The 15,298-nt window shown below is 43.2% G+C and overlaps 1 protein-coding gene across 5 annotated transcripts; it reads left to right on the top strand.

Annotated features, from left to right (window-relative positions):
* The first annotated feature begins 244 nt into the window (after nucleotides 1-244).
* LOC147626502 (uncharacterized) lies at nucleotides 245-8,828 on the top strand. 5 transcript variants are annotated; one of them, XM_086816584.1, is made up of 18 exons: nucleotides 245-723; nucleotides 1,123-1,400; nucleotides 1,498-1,567; nucleotides 1,661-1,779; nucleotides 1,874-1,915; nucleotides 2,011-2,230; nucleotides 2,315-2,828; nucleotides 2,920-2,971; nucleotides 3,060-3,149; nucleotides 3,286-3,553; nucleotides 3,734-3,830; nucleotides 3,919-4,009; nucleotides 5,234-5,464; nucleotides 5,569-5,838; nucleotides 6,021-6,384; nucleotides 6,481-8,268; nucleotides 8,510-8,673; nucleotides 8,757-8,828. In XM_086816584.1, the coding sequence occupies exons 1-16, from the start codon at nucleotides 645-647 to the stop codon at nucleotides 8,151-8,153; spliced, it is 4,458 nt and encodes a 1,485-aa protein (XP_086672710.1). In that variant the 5' UTR covers nucleotides 245-644; the 3' UTR covers nucleotides 8,154-8,268; nucleotides 8,510-8,673; nucleotides 8,757-8,828. The 5 variants fall into 5 exon arrangements, with proteins under 5 accessions (XP_086672710.1, XP_086672711.1, XP_086672709.1 ...); XM_086816585.1 differs by having other exon boundaries at nucleotides 1,664-1,779; nucleotides 8,510-8,828; XM_086816583.1 differs by having other exon boundaries at nucleotides 8,510-8,828.
* The last annotated feature ends 6,470 nt before the right edge of the window (nucleotides 8,829-15,298 follow it).

Below are 15,298 nucleotides of genomic sequence, written 5' to 3'. Positions count from 1 at the left end.
GAAAGGATTGGGAGCCGTCAGATGCAATGAGGTGATGGACGAAATCTGTTAGCTGGAATGACGGCTCAGGGGATGGACGGCCAGAATGCGCCGGCCTACCGAGGGGGAGGATCTCTGCCGTAGGATAGGCTAGGTGCCGTAGGGCAGGCTCGGTGCCGAAGCGAGGCATGATAGCCTCTCTTTGTCTCTTCTTTTTCTCTCTCTCTCTCTCTCTCTCTCTAGTCTCTCTCTACACCTTGTCTTCGTTTCACCAGAAGCACCTGGGTCCTCTACGTGTTCTCGGCTCTTAATTCCTTGCGGTTCCGCCATAGGCAGAGCTCTTTGTAAGCTTTTCGCAACCTGCCCCAGCCGCAAGAATCCTCCAATCTCCCCACTCTTTCCCCTCTCCATCGTGCAGTAAAACTTCCATACTCCCTTCCTCAACCCTTTCCATCGCCTGCTGCAAGTACTCCTGTTTATTTGCATTGAACCCCTTCCTACTCTTGCCTGTAGCCTCTCTTCTTCCTGCTCTCTCGCATCACCATGGAACCTAGCTTCTTCTCGTTTCTCTGTCGCAGAAAGCCTTCCGGTCGTGGCTTTGTCGTGCTACCTTTACCTTCTCTTTAGTTCCATTGAAACGCAATATTCCGAGCTACGATTTGGCTATGGAACGCAGCAGAGAGGGGAAAAGAGGAGTGAGCGGACCCCGTCGACCGCGCGTCAGTGGTCCCAAAGAGCCATCAGGTAGGCATCTGCGTTCCCTTCCGTTTCAAAGATCTGCGGCAGAGCTTCCACGAATTGCTTCTGCCTTTCTGGATTTTCTCAAATTTAGCTGTGGCGCCGTGCTAATGGAATCATGCAAGCCACAAAACATGTAACAGGCACCGGAAATGTTTCCCAATCTGCTTTTTTACTGAGCCATTTGCTGCATTTTGAAGCAACAGAAATGAGCATGGCTTGTTCATCAACAGTCAGAAAATCCTGCAAAGATACCTTGAGGTTATGGAGATGTCCTGTATCAGATGAAACAGGCACATCTTGACAGGAGAGCCAGTTTTTGCTAGAAGCATTCTTTGAGAAAAGCTTTTGTCTCCTGTAAAAGCATTTGGGACTGATTCATGGTTTTTCTCTGATGAGACGCAGACGAAGAAGCACGAATGGATGGGGCTCCCCCATTGGAGAGAGCCAAAAAGGAGAAAATGGGGACGTTTCATGTGCCTCCTAGTGCAAATGCTCGGAGTAAGAAGAAACGGCATGGTCTGCAAGAAGTCCAGGCTCTGCTAGGGCGCATTGATTGTGCAAACGAAACCACAGAAGAGACAAAAATGGCACTGTCTGAAGAAGATGATGACGAGCCCCCACCCTTGGCTCCACCTGCCTTCAAGCGGCCTGGAAAATCTAGAACTAATGGAGGAGTGAAGGTATGGCTTCTGCTGCCATTGCTACTCAAATCTGCAGTTCAGCAGGAGTGTTTGTCCAGGAGATCTTTAACCACCACATTCAACCCTAACCCTGCAGGAAGATGAGATGGTTATGGATATCCCTACCATTCCAAGGAAAGCACGATCGGCGAGTTCTAGGTTTTCCTGTGAGTTTAAATTCTAAGTTCCTAAGAATTAAAGGTGCACACTTCCAGCTTTGCCTTTAAGCTTGAGCTTATTGAAAATGTGTTAATGAACAGCAGCCTTGAGGCACCGACGGGAGTCTCTTTCTGCAGATACTTCCTGGCAGCAAGCTCCCACAGCATCTCAACAGAGGAGCCCTTCTCCCAGCCTTCATGCGAAGCCAGGCAAAAGACTTGTGAGACATTGGTTTATTGCTCAGAGTGCAGCGTTTTACACATAAGAAACCATTTTAAATGAAAAGTCTGATATACCTAGTGTAATACATGCAGAAGCCAGCCGGGGTGAAGATCCGACCCATGAAGGATTTCAGGGTATGTAAGATTTTTGGTTCTATTTGAAGGATAATAAATGCTGAGAAATTGGTGGTCTCTGCAGGTCATATAATATTTTAGATAAAATTTTTCAGGTGTCGGGAGTCACAACAATATCAGATCAGGAGGTGGAAGTAGCCGAGGCACTCTTTGATCTTGCCAGGAGCATGCCATCGCATGTGCAGGCTTCTGAGTCCACGTTCGAGCAGACATCTGACATGAAGCCGGAGAAAGAAGGATTTGGTTCTTCCAGCTTTCAAGTTGCAACAGACATTACTGCAAGTATACACGTACAGAATGCAATTCTTCCTGAGGGTACACATTTCATCAGTCCCCTAGTTTTAGTCCCTTAAATTGCATGCGGGTTGGTATAGTGATCTCTCTCCTTCTATATTTTAGCTCCAGAAAGGAAGCGGCCTCGAGTTGCTTCAAGACAGGAAGAAGACAAACCTGCTACATCTTTGGAGATGGTTGCTGCTGGTGGCGGGTCTTTTATCAGCTCAATTAGCATGGCGCATTCCTCGATTGCAGAGGCTAATCAGGCATGCCTGTTAGAGAAGAGTCAGAGAGTAGCTGATGAGAATTTGTGTCAGCAAAACGAGCCTTGGAAAGGTGAGGTTGCGACAGGTTTTCCCCATGGTGGTCCTCAGCTGCAGGGTAGTGATCCTCGGCTGCATGGCATTGAAGATCCTCAGCTGCATGGCATTGAAGATAGAAATGCTAGTTGTTTAGAGAAGAGAAGCAAGGAACATGCCAGAGGGAAAGTTATGGAAGAGAATGTAAAAAATAATGCCGATATGCAAGAGCAGATACCTGTCCAAGATGGTTTGATACTTAAAAGTCCTGCAATAAAGTCTGAAGTGTTTGCACACGTTTCTAGTGAAGGTGGTGAAAATCCTGAGCTTCCCAGCAGGTAATTGCGGAACCTAAATCAGGCAGACTCCAGTCGAGTTTTCATGATTCTGGCAATTTGGTTTTGTTGTAATTTTTGCTGATTGTTTCAGATTTACCAAGGTTCAGGATGCCAAAGATACGAGTTCCAAAACTGACTTGATGGTGAATGCTTTATCATTACTGTGCTATGTTTTGCTTATTCTCTGTAATTAATAGTTCATGCTTACAAGCTGGCTTAATGCTACTTCAGGCGCCTACATCAAAAGTGTCATCAAAAGGGGAAGGGGAAAGTGACATGCAATCTGACAATGGCAAATATGCTCCACTGAAGAGTTCTTCTGTGAGTTTATTTAGAACATTCCCTAAAGATACTTGTAGTATAGGCAACAATCGTGAGTTGATGGATGAAGTCTAGCTTGAAAGTAGTGAAGTTGTGGATTATTTTGGGAAGCTTAGGAAATCTTTTCTGAGCGCAGATCATTTCTAGAAGTCACCCTGCAAAGGCTCCTCACGTCAATACAGAAAAGGTACCCAAAGAGCATAAAGGAATATGGATTTTGGAAACAGAAATAAAGGATGGAAGTGGCCTCCTTCAAGAAGCAGCTGATGGCTGGAATCAAGAGCATTTAGAACAGAAATCGAGCCCATTAAAGGAAGAGCAACAATCTAGAGGACCTATGGATGATGAGAAAGAAAAGGATGCAATGCTCCCTGCCCTGTTCAAGGATCAGAAAGCTGCTTCAGGCATGCCCATGTTCTTCATAAGTCTTCAGCATCTGGTTACTCAATTTTCTTAACAAAAAAATGCCTCTTAACAAACTCAGGCACCTCTTAAAGTCAAGTGTAGCATTGGATGATTGCTTTTTTTTTTTTGGCATAAAACTTGGTACAGTGGCTTAAAAAAAATATTTCCTCATGTTGCAGTGTGTTTGCCAGTCTCTTCACCAGCACCTGCAACCCATGTAAGCTCAAGTACCCCTGTAGCATTGGCAGGATGGATGGGTGGTTTTCCACCACCAGGGTAACGTTCCACGAACTCGTCTTTTGTGAAAACTTAACACAATGAGAGGAAGCTTTTATGCTCAACTGTGTTTGGTAAATGTGTGCAGATTTTATGGAAAAGCAGCTCCTTTCTGGCCTGAAAGTGCTTCTTTTCCAGGATTAAGCATCGATGGGAAAACATCTCATCCAGCTCTGCAGGTGAGTTAGTATTTTGCAAACTTCAATGACATGCTGTTTGTTGGAAATTGGCTTCACGAATCAGAAGTACAACACGATGTCAACTGGATGGGCTTTTTGCACTAAGTATTAGTGTGCATTTCAAGGTTTGCATTGTTTATGCTTGATGAGTATCCCAGTCAAGGGTCCGTGGCTTCGTAGTCAAGTTGGTAAGTTAGTTGGACTCTTGAGCGGGAGGTTTGAAGTTTAATTCCCCCTTGCCTCAGCTGATGGACACCTGGTCCTTCACTAGTGAATAATGGCCTCTGCCCGGAACCCAGTGGGTTGAGCGAGTGAGGTGCAACATCGTAGAGCAGGATTTTTACTGCAGAAAAAAAAGTATGCCAGTCCAAGGCTTTAGAGAAACATATGTTCAAAAACATTCTCAAGTTTCCCTTCGCCTGGAAACTATTGTAGAGACTTGGCATTGGTCAGGTTATAATGAAAGCACAAAGATGATGTCATCTTTAACATGAAAATAGTTGCGAGTGAATGCACTGCACAAGACGTTGGGACATGCCCCACATGTATGTAGCTCGGCCAATTGTATGTGATGGAGACAAGTCTTCAAAGATGCCAATTTGCACAGTGATGCCGCTGATCGATTAATCGTGGAAGGGGCGGGGAAGCACTGGCAGATGTGTTTTATGTATGGGTTTGGTAGGCCATGTAAAGACTCCCTTAGGACGAGGGAGTGGTGTCCCCAAGATTTGAACCTACCATCGGGGGGTAAGCTCGACAATTAGGGTAATGCCTTGGGGACAAAAATGACACTATCTTTGGGACTTGCTTCTGTAAGACAGAAATGACATCTGTAGGGAATTGGGACGGCATACCATGCAATTTACAATATTTATGATGAAGTCGACTGTCTTGGGGTTTTTGTGAGAAGACTGCCATTTATACAAGATATCTTAGTACTTTGCTGATTGACAATCCTTTTTAGTTGGCTCGAACCGTCTGACTAGCACATCTTAGTACCACAAGGCAGCAAGCTGGGAGAAGCCCCACAATTGATGCAAGATATCTTGTCAACTTTGCTTTAACCTTGAATCACATCACACCTGGGCACATGCAAATCATAGGTTTCATTTGCAAGCTTAAGGCATCAATACATTACGCCTAGGACTCTGTAGTCTCTGTAAAAGAGAAGATTTTTTATTATTATAGGTATCTCCAAGTCTAACTGCTGTCCACTGGTTGCAGCTACCTCATGCAGCTGTTCTGCCGTGTGTTCCAAGAATGAAGCGATGTGCTACTCATGTGTATGTTGCCCGTTACATTCAGCGAGAGAAAAAATGTTCACGACAAGCTTTTTGGCCACCTGCACTTCCCCAAGGAGCCCCTTACAATATCAATACTCCACCTGCAAGCCTACATGGCAAGGTACAATGCAATGGAAGACAGGCTAATCCGACAAATATCTCAACACAGCAAGTACGTGATGGTTTTGAAGACAATATAATAACTACCTTGTACAGCTATCTTCTTCATGCGGTTCTAATAGTACTGTAGCATAATAGTTTTCTTCTTGCTTACAGTCTGGACCTGCATATGGGTATACTGTCTCTCAGTCCAGTGGCTCAGGTATGCCCAGTAATAGTGGGTCACTTAACAATTTGAAGACCGAGAACGGTATTTCTGGGTCCAGCCGTTCAACAAATGGCGTTTCTGTTGGGGCTGGAACTGCAACTGGAACAGCCCCTGGTAATGTGGTGACTATGGCAGCTCATGATCAGTATCTACAGGCTATGATGCAGCAAAATGGGTTTGCCTCACTCTCCTTCCCATTCAACGGATCACCTGGTCAGGTAAGCTTTTGTGGGCATGGATTTTGTGTTACTGGTGTCTCTCATCCAATGCAGATATTTCAATAATTGCTTGCTCCTGCCCAGGACGGAGAATATGTTCCATTATAATATCTTTTAATGTGTTCTTATTTCCCCAATATTATCGTTGTGTTCTGACCAAGCGAATCTTGTTGGTTTTACAGGGTGGTGCTTTTTTTGACAATCCTTTCTATCCAGCACATCTTATTCCTCCACTTCCTCACCTTCAATTACTTGCACAGCAAGCTTCTAACCTGCTGCCGCTACCACCAAAGCCTCAGCAAGGATTGCACTCTTTACCACACACGAGTTTATCACAGGCTCTTTCACCACCACCACCACCACCTCCACAGCAGCAGCAGCTGCAGCTGCAATTACAGCGTGCTCCCAAGGCCTCCCAGCAGCAACAGCACCAACATTTTGCGGCAACTTCATTACAACACTTCGGAGCTGGTTCTGAAGAAGATGGCACTCTAGGACGTGAAAGCAATTCAACAGCAGAAAATAGGGCCTTTGGCATGCAGAGAAGTATGTTTGGCCAAGGCCCTTCTGCTAGCATTCCAAATCTTAACATAAGTCCTTCGTCTTTGATGCTTACAACTAGCGTTCCTGCCTTGCCCTCAGATAATCATGATGGCACAACGTTAGGAGGGAAATCGAGCATCAAGCCTCACCAGAAAACTCACTTTCAAAGTCAACAAGCTGCATCTCCATCATCTCCTCACCAGCAGCAACTGACTCTACAAAATACTGGGCTTGGGTCTAGGCTTAAGACGGAAGGACTAGACCCATTACTATCAGAAGGATATTCTTCGCATGGTATGCCCAGCAATACTGTTTGTCCTGGTCAACTGGACCTTGTAGCATCTGTGATGACCACCAAAGTTCATCCAGGCTTTTCTGGAGCATCTGAGAATGCCAGAGTCCATGCTCAACAACAGCAGAGTTTAGGGAGCCAGAAGTATCAAAGGTCGTTACCTAGAGTTATGGAAACATTAAGCGATGAAAGTTACCCTAATGAAGAGCATGATTTCCTAGAAGAAAAGGATTCATCCATGAAACAAGGTGGGGGTCCATTTAATCTAGCAGGCATTGATGAGGTTCGTTTTCCTTCTGGACTGGGCTCTTCAACTAGTGGAGGTGGTGCAACTGATCAGGCAGTAAATAAAAGTTCAGGGTGGTCTTCAACTGTTACAGGAGCTAGAATTCCATCCTCAACCGGGCAAGTACCCCACCTACGGAATCAGATACCAAAGCAAGCTATGGCTCATGTCAAACATGTCTCAGGAACACACGTGTCTCCAGAAACTTCGGCAGCTGTTCCCCCTTACATGGGGAAAGTTCCATTGCATGGGACCCTTGGAGAAGGGCTTTCTTTTCCTGGTGGACAAATGCCTCCATCCAGCCAAGGCGTAGTACAGGGTCAAGCAGGCACAATCAAAACTAGTCAGAGGCCTAGGGTTTCCATTGGGTGTAGTCTTTCTAGTAAAACTCAAGGGCAGCAGGCCCAGAGTAACCTGCAAGGTGCACCTCCTCGGATGCCACATAGTGGTTCTGCACCGGTGCTATCCTCGGGAACTCTTTCCTTACCCACTTCCCATACACCATCAGCTCCAAAAGTTACTAGACTCTCTGCTTCAAAAAGTCTGCTGAGTGGGAAAGGCATTGTTCCTGCAACACCACCAGGGCTGGTTTCCATTAAGAGGTCAACTGTTGGTGGTCCAACTCTGTCCAACTCTGTCATGGGATTGGGGCAAAACATGTCAACAAAAGTGCTGGTGCAATCAAATAGCCAAGGACAAGTCGCTCAACCGCAGTTTTCACAGCAACAGTCAGCCACTTCACAGCTGGGAACCAAGCATCAGTTGTACCATTCACCACCACCACCACAGCAAGGGAGTCAGTTCAAGCAATCGTTTAATCCACAGTCACAGTACAGACCCCAAATATTTTTACAGCAGCAATTTGTGCAGCATACCCCATCACAGCAGCAAGCCTTCCCTCTGCAGATGCAACAGCCTTCATCCCAGTATATGCAGCAAAATTCTCAAAGTTCTCAGTGCCAGCAACCGTACCTCCAGCAACAACCGCATTCTGTCCCATTAAATGTCACCAGAAATGGTGGCACATCTTCAAATATGACCTTTGGAACTGGTTTACCAGGAAACAAAAATATCAGCACAAGTTCAGGAGCCAACCATGAACATCAACACAAGTTTCAAGGGTCTGCTGCAAGAGCTAGTCCACCTTTAGGTGCAAACAGTCCCGTGAGCAGTGTAACTTCCAAAACAACATGATATCATATCCTTTGACTATGGCAGTGCCAGGGCAGCAAATCAGCAGTCCTTACAGTGGCTCCTCACATTTGCAGCTAGCTCCTGTCATGGGAGTGACGTCCACAAAGTCTATCTGGTAAGGTGTTTTTTTGGTTTGCTCATATGTGTTCTTTCCTGTAAAGCTGATGTATAAAAGTCATTGCACACGCCCAAGCATGCGCACAGGCTTGCACAATGCAGGTCAAAACGGCTGGAAAGCCATGCCGGAATGACTTTTTCTCAGCTGATGTGCACACACCTGCTTGTCACTATCATACGCTGTTAAGGACAGGATGTGTTAATGGAATTCTTTCTCAATATTTGTGTTGGTATTACAGATGGTATTGACCATAAGGAAATCAATGGTGTTCGACATTTGCCATCCCCTTCATCAATTTGGCCATCGTTGATGAGCTATTCCATGGCTGGTACTTGCATTGCAAAGGTGACAAACGGCACAAGAAAGGCTGGCGTCTGGCTTTTGGGCGCGCAAGAACTTCAGGTAGCTGAATAAGGCTGCCTGCTGCCCTTGTAAAGATAAAAGCAGTTTGAAAAGGGAGGTGATTGAGGTAGTTGGCTTGGCAGGTACATTTATCAACTTGCATGGGCTGGGCTGTTTGTACATCACCATTAATTAATCCGGTGCTTCGCATCCAATTATCGTATATAAGGTTTGAACTTATCAACTCGATCTGCCCTTGTCTCCTCTAGCTGCGAAGCCCCCACCTTTCACAGTTCGTCCTCCGGCTCTGACATCCCCTTTCTGTCCTCCCTCAGAGATCAATGACAGGAGAGCAATCTCTTTGATGGCTACGCTTCCCTGCAGGTCGGCATGCAAGAGAGAGATTTATTAACGCCTTCTAAACAGAAACATGGAATCATAAAGGAGAGAGAACAGTATTGTGCGCTAATGGATTGAACCCTTCATGCGTCCAAGAGAGAGAAGCGACCTCCTCGTCTTGAGAGAGAGAGAGAGAGAGAGAGAGAGAGAGACGCCTGGTGGTCTGGTTGGGGTAGCCTCGATCTACTGTAGATCACACAAGCCAGGTTGCCAGATATGATTCATGGAATGGATAAGGATTCGAACCGGGAACCTCCGCTGTATGCGCAATCGCAGACAGCGTTAGAACTTTAAAATCATACCGCCCATAAGACATCACAACTGATGTTAACTTTTGATAGAATCCCATATTCTCTCACAACATGATGGAAACTTTTGAAGGGATCTACCAATTCCCAATGTGAGATTGCAAACCTACAATCTCTCGAATTTGGAGATATTATAACATAAATATGTGATGTTTAAACTACTTAGAATCGTTTATGGTCCAGAGAGATTCAATTCCCAATGGTTCCATTGTAGGAGATTACAACAATCTCTTGAATTTGGAGGTATTATAATTTGATGTTTAAAGTATTTAGTGCAGCGGTTAGAATGGAGTTGGAGAGTCTTCAGGATGTGGGTTGAAGAGTCCCAAGTCCCTAAGTTGTGGGTTCTAATTTCCCTTGTGCCAGCGATCACTCCTCGAGTGTGGGTGGGTAACATTTGTACTTCTATCCTGTGTGAGCGATGCACTTGTGTGGGGGTAACATGTGTACTTTTGCTTTGAAGCCAAGATTTAAAAGAAAAGAATTGTTCTTTTCTATCGCCCACAGAGATTCAATTCCCATTGTTGTCAATGTTGGGTAACCTGCAGTCTCTCGAATTTGGAGGTTGCAACTGCAGTTAGTGCCCGCCGTTGCCAACCAAACAAACGATCCCGCTGCTCGCATTCTCGTTGCTCAATGTTCTTGCAAGTGAAGCTTACCATGGCCCAAATGCATCAAGTTTGAAGCCTCGCCAACCTCTCGAGTCTCTCATATAAAGCTGCGCTTGAAGCCTCAGTCCTCCACGCAAGCCATCTCAGGCTCGTAGGTTGTATAGTTCGCTTACTCCATTGGAGTGCCGACTTCCAATTGCAGATCTTCCAGGCTCCAAGCTTTCAAACATCCCATCCCCAACTTCCATAATATGCATCCTCCACGCTCCAAGCAAAGTGATGACTTACCCGTCTCTCATGCTCGCAGGCTGCAGCTACGCGCGCAATGACAAATCCCCCATGTTTCCCAGTATCCAGAGATCCTCCAGCGCACTAGCCCCTACCGCCCAGACTCCAGTAGCCAGACATCTCTGCAATCAGCGCAGACTGCAACGAAGCCCAATAGGTCGTCGCCATCCTCAAGGAGGCCGTCACCGAGCAGACCATCGCCAGATTTTACGGCTCGACCAGTTTTCTAAGGTTTCTGTTAAGTACTTTTTGTGGGGAAGAGACCTAATTTAAAAATTTGAAAGAGAAAAGAGTACATCGAAGAACAGACTCCAAAAAAGGTTTTTAACGGAGCCAATTCTACAGGCCACCAAGCAGTTGGGATTCATATTTAGATGGGATGTCTTTGAGGATACAATATATAAGTGGCTGAATGAAGACTGTGTGCAGGGCTGAATGAAGACTGAATACTGTGTGCAGTCTGTCTGGTTTTGATGGGGAGATGAAAGAATGGTTATGATGTAATAGTCTTTATATAGCATAATATATATTTCTTAAAAAAAAGCTTTCAGGTTTTCATTTAAAACTTAGTTTCTACAAAGTTAAACTTAAAACCAGGACTTTAAATGAAATCTTGACTACTCCTTACGCCCATTGCTTCGCATCCTATAGCCAATTGATTTTTAATTTGACATATTTGCTTACCATTGTATTTAAGTTGATGTGAATGTTGAAAGAAAAAAAATTTGTTATTAATGTAAAATAAAGGTTACATACAATGCAATGTACGATTGAGTTTAATTTTCTTTGAAAGAATATAACTAGGATGAGGGATAGTATTTTTATAAACAGCATTTTTGTTGATCAACAATAAATATTAGGTCAAGAATTTGCACTTGCAATTTTTTAAGGAGTTGCAACAGTCTTTGAATTCTAGATCTAAGTCTAAACTAGTGTCTGCCATTACTTTTAGATCTAAGTCTACACTAGTGTCTTCCATTACTTTTACTTAGTTTTCTTAACTAGTGACAATCCACTGATGTCCTTTTATCTCTTTTTCTCTCCTCACAAAGCGCTACTTTTAAGTTTACTTTAAAAAAAAGAAGACTCAATATGTCATTTTCATTCAGATATCCACTAGTGCATGGTATCTATTGCATATTTAACTTACAAGTATATATATTTGGATTAGGTGATGGTTAAACATTATACACGGCTCTCAAACAAAAGAGGTAAAATTTGAATATTGCAATGGTTATATATAATGTTCTCTCTAAAAATGTTTAAGAAAATGTAGATTCTAAAATGATAACCAATGAAAAGAGTCTTTAATTTGAATGAACTAGGAACTACATGAAGATTTGAAGGTGAATGACAATGATTTTGCTAATCTAGCATCTTGTGAAAAAAGAGTTCTAAAAAAGAAGGTCCAAAAAGAAAGTTTGTAAAGAGTGGACGGATAAGTTTTCTTGATTATGGAGAATTTTATAAGCGGAATAATTGTCATGAAAATGTGATTGTTGTGAACATGATAACATGTTTGGTTCTTGGAGAATAAACTATATGTATCACTCTTCAATATGATGCCATTAGTTTTCATGCTACTTTCATTGGCCATAACATCACAATGGCCAAGTGGTCATGTGAGACGGACAAACAAACTAAACCCATTGTTATGCATGCAAGATGCTAAAAGGTCTAAGTGATCACAACCATGGAACTTGTCTACTTTATGTTAGAAAAGAATTTGCTCAATGCTCTACCTCGTGTTGTTTCTACGAGTGACAGGTGTGTTCTCTTTTGTAAGTGTTTTGGAATTAGGGTTGCAGAAAAGCACACAAAGCTTGGAGAAGAAGAAGCAAGAATGAACACAACACAAAGTATATTAGATTGTGTCAATGTACAAAAGATAAGTTAGCCCTAGAATGATGGGCGTATATACAAGCCGGGAGAAAAAACCTCCTAAAAAGAAAAAAAGTACCTCGGCGGTCTTAAGTGTGTTCACACACATCACTGCCTATATATATATGGCAACAATAAGGCCCTCTCTACGAGTAGTAGTGTAGTGAGTAGCCAAACACCCGACAGTCCCCAGTTTAGGCATTGGATAGTAGCCAAGTGTGGGGGCAGATGTAGACTTGGCACTGTACCAAGTAGGATGCATGCTTGTGTAGGCTATGTGACCATATAAGTGGCTAGACAACAAACATGAAACACTCTTCTCAGGTTGTGGGGCCCATTTGAGGGTCCATACAGTCTCAGATGTTGTAGTCTAATATGGTCCCAGTTTGCTATTTGTTTCTCTAAATGGATAATGAAACTCTAAGAATTTGATTTGACCTTTTTGATTAAGGACTCCAATAGGACCCCCCTAGCAAACTTTTTCGCTAGGCAGATTTGGAGAGATGGCCCAACCTACAAATAACACAGCTGCTCATGCTCGCTCTCCACCTTTTGGTGATAGGAAGTTGGATGGGACAGATTACACTTTGAAAGTTCAAGATTAGGTCTATCCTTGATTCATATTAGTTATGGGAAATTGCAATGGGGGGTTGATGCAAAGCCGATTTCTACTCTAGATCTAGCAGATCCACTATAGACCGTACCTCGAGATCCTACTCTCTTTGGCATGGAGGCAAAGGAATGTAGATACGCTATGTGCCATAATCACCAGCATCACTGATTTGTGATAAACCCGATTCAACATACTATCACAACTTCTGAAGCATGGCAAGTTCTAAAGAACCAGTATGAGACAAGGAATCAGACAAAGAGTCGAAACCTTGAGAATCAGCTCGCAGAGCAAGGCATTTTGATGGAGAAGCAAATGAGTAGTTCTTATCACATATAAAGAATATGCAAGGTCAGATAGTGACACTAGAGATCACTAAGACTAGTGAAGAGCTAGCAGGCAAGTGCATCAGAGTGTTGCCTCTGAAGTATGACAGTTTGGTGAACTCACTGAACATGCAAGCATGCAACCTACCTCTTACTTTTGAGGAGTTTGACATAATGTTGGTGTAGGAGGAGATGTGTTTCAAAGCTAGAGATTCTAGTGATGCTGCATTCTCCACAAAGAAAGGCAAGGGGAAAGGCTCTAGCAACCCCAATATTTCTGAGAAGAAGAAGAAATCTAAGGCAAAGTGTTTCTACTGTGACAAGCCTAGTCATGTGGTTAAGTCATGTAGATTAAAGAAAGTAGATGAGAAGAATGGCTTTGAAGCCTTGGAAAAGGAGTCCAGGAACAATGCTAAAGCAAAAATGGAGCTGTTTGTGGAAATAGAAGAAATCTGTGCAAAGGTAAAACATTCCTCAGCATCCGATGGTTCGATAGTGGAGAATCCCAACATATGACTTGTCAAAAGGGCTACTATACCTTCCTTGAGCGTACGGGGGAGTCTATCTTGGTAGCAGTCAAGAATGATGCCAGATGCCCAGCCATGGGTTCATGAACCATTTCTTTTGTTTCTAGCAATGGTGATACTAAGAAGTTGTCCTTTACATGCTAGGCATCAAGGGGAATTCGCAATTTATTATGACCATAGCTGACCATGACTTGAAGTTTCTCTTCGATAAGGCTAGTGCAGTCATCACACAGATGCCATCAGCAGTGTCGTTGGGAAAGGAATTTGGCGCAACAACTTATATGAGCTGTCGATCTTTTTGCCCGAGTTGATGTTAGGAAAAGCAAGCTATGGTATGAGAGATTTGGGCACCTAAGGTTTATGTCTTAAAGGATATGTAAAGGTCTATGATTGTGGCACATCTACTAGGATTTTCAAAGATGTCAGGTGTGTTTGAAGCTTGTATGATGGGCAAGTAGTACTGGCATGAATTTTCACAAGAAAACAAGAATCACGCAAAGGCTTCTCTAGAGCTTGTACATGTAGATCTTTGTGGTAAAATGCTAACCATTAAATTGAGTGGTTCTTCCTACTTCTTGTTACTTCGATGACTTTAATAGAAAGATGTGGGTGTACTTTATTTTGGATGGGGCTGAAGATTTTGGAAATTTTAAAATATTGGTAGGATAATGAGGCAAGAAAGAGGATGAAGAAGTTTCGAACAGATCGAGAAGGAGAATTCACATCAAGTGAGTTTAATGCCTCCTGCAAGGAACACTGGATTGAGAGAGATTTGATAGTTTTTTATACTTGTTAACAAAATAGTGTTGTAGAGAGCGAGAATCACACAATGGTGGAGATGGCATAGAGTATGCTCAAAGACAAAGGATTACAAAATTCTTTTTGGGGGCCAAGGTAGTTAGCTCTATAGTGCATATCCTTAATATGTAGTTATTAGCAGTATAGTTAACACTATAGTGTATATCCTTAATAGGAGTTACACAAAAATAGTAAAGGGCATAATACCTCATGAAGCTTATTTAGGTAAGAAACCCTCAGTTGCATATTTCAAGACGTTTGGTTGTGACTATTTTGTGCATGTTTGAGACTCATTTAGAACCAAGTGGGATTCCAAGATCAGAAAGTGTATCTTCTTGGGGTACAATATGGAGTCAAATGGTTATTGGCTTTATATGACTAGAGGAAAAGAAGATAGTTGTCAGTCTGTGATATGGTGTTCGAGGAAAAACCTCATCAGGTGGAGGAGAAGGCTCTGTCCACACTATGCTTCAATGAAGAAGTAGCTAAGCAATTATAACCATTAGTGATAGTACCAACTCTACAAGAGGTGGATTCATCAAATGATGAAGAAGAGAAGCCTATAACACCATAGAAGGGGCCATATGCTAAATGGGTTAAATAGCTTTTTGATGAGAAAGCTCCATGTTGGCAATCATAGAAGAGCCAACAACTATTCGTAGATCCAAGAGAATAGAGGAGCAGAAGAGGGCCTCTCCTCACATTATCAATATAGCCTTGATGTTTGAGATAATGAAAGTATAGGAGCCAACCACTTTGGAGAAGCTTTAGTAGATCCAAACTAGAGGGGAGCCATGGAGTCTAAGTTTGACTCAATTTTGAGACACTTAGTATCTTGTGGATCGTCGTGCAAAGTAGAAGGTTATTGGCACAAGTGGGTTTGGAAGGCCAAGTACAAGTTTGATGGTACATTGGATATGTACGAGACAAGGCTTGT

Source organism: Cibotium barometz, chromosome 22 (assembly GCF_041138505.1).
Source record: "Cibotium barometz isolate CiBa-2024 chromosome 22, ASM4113850v1, whole genome shotgun sequence".
NCBI classification, from domain to species: domain Eukaryota; kingdom Viridiplantae; phylum Streptophyta; class Polypodiopsida; order Cyatheales; family Cibotiaceae; genus Cibotium; species Cibotium barometz.
This window is presented reverse-complemented; position numbering and strand designations above follow the sequence as displayed.

What these genes read in the sequence shown, in the direction of transcription:
- LOC147626502 (XM_086816581.1), top strand. Translation starts at nt 645, where the DNA reads ATGGAACGCAGCAGAGAGGGGAAAAGAGGAGTGAGCGGACCCCGTCGA. An exon ending in GGTGGTTTTCCACCACCAGG is followed by an intron (nt 3,831 to 3,918) that starts GTAACGTTCCAC and finishes AAATGTGTGCAG; the next exon opens with ATTTTATGGAAAAGCAGCTC. An exon ending in CAAATATCTCAACACAGCAA is followed by an intron (nt 5,465 to 5,568) that starts GTACGTGATGGT and finishes TCTTGCTTACAG; the next exon opens with TCTGGACCTGCATATGGGTA.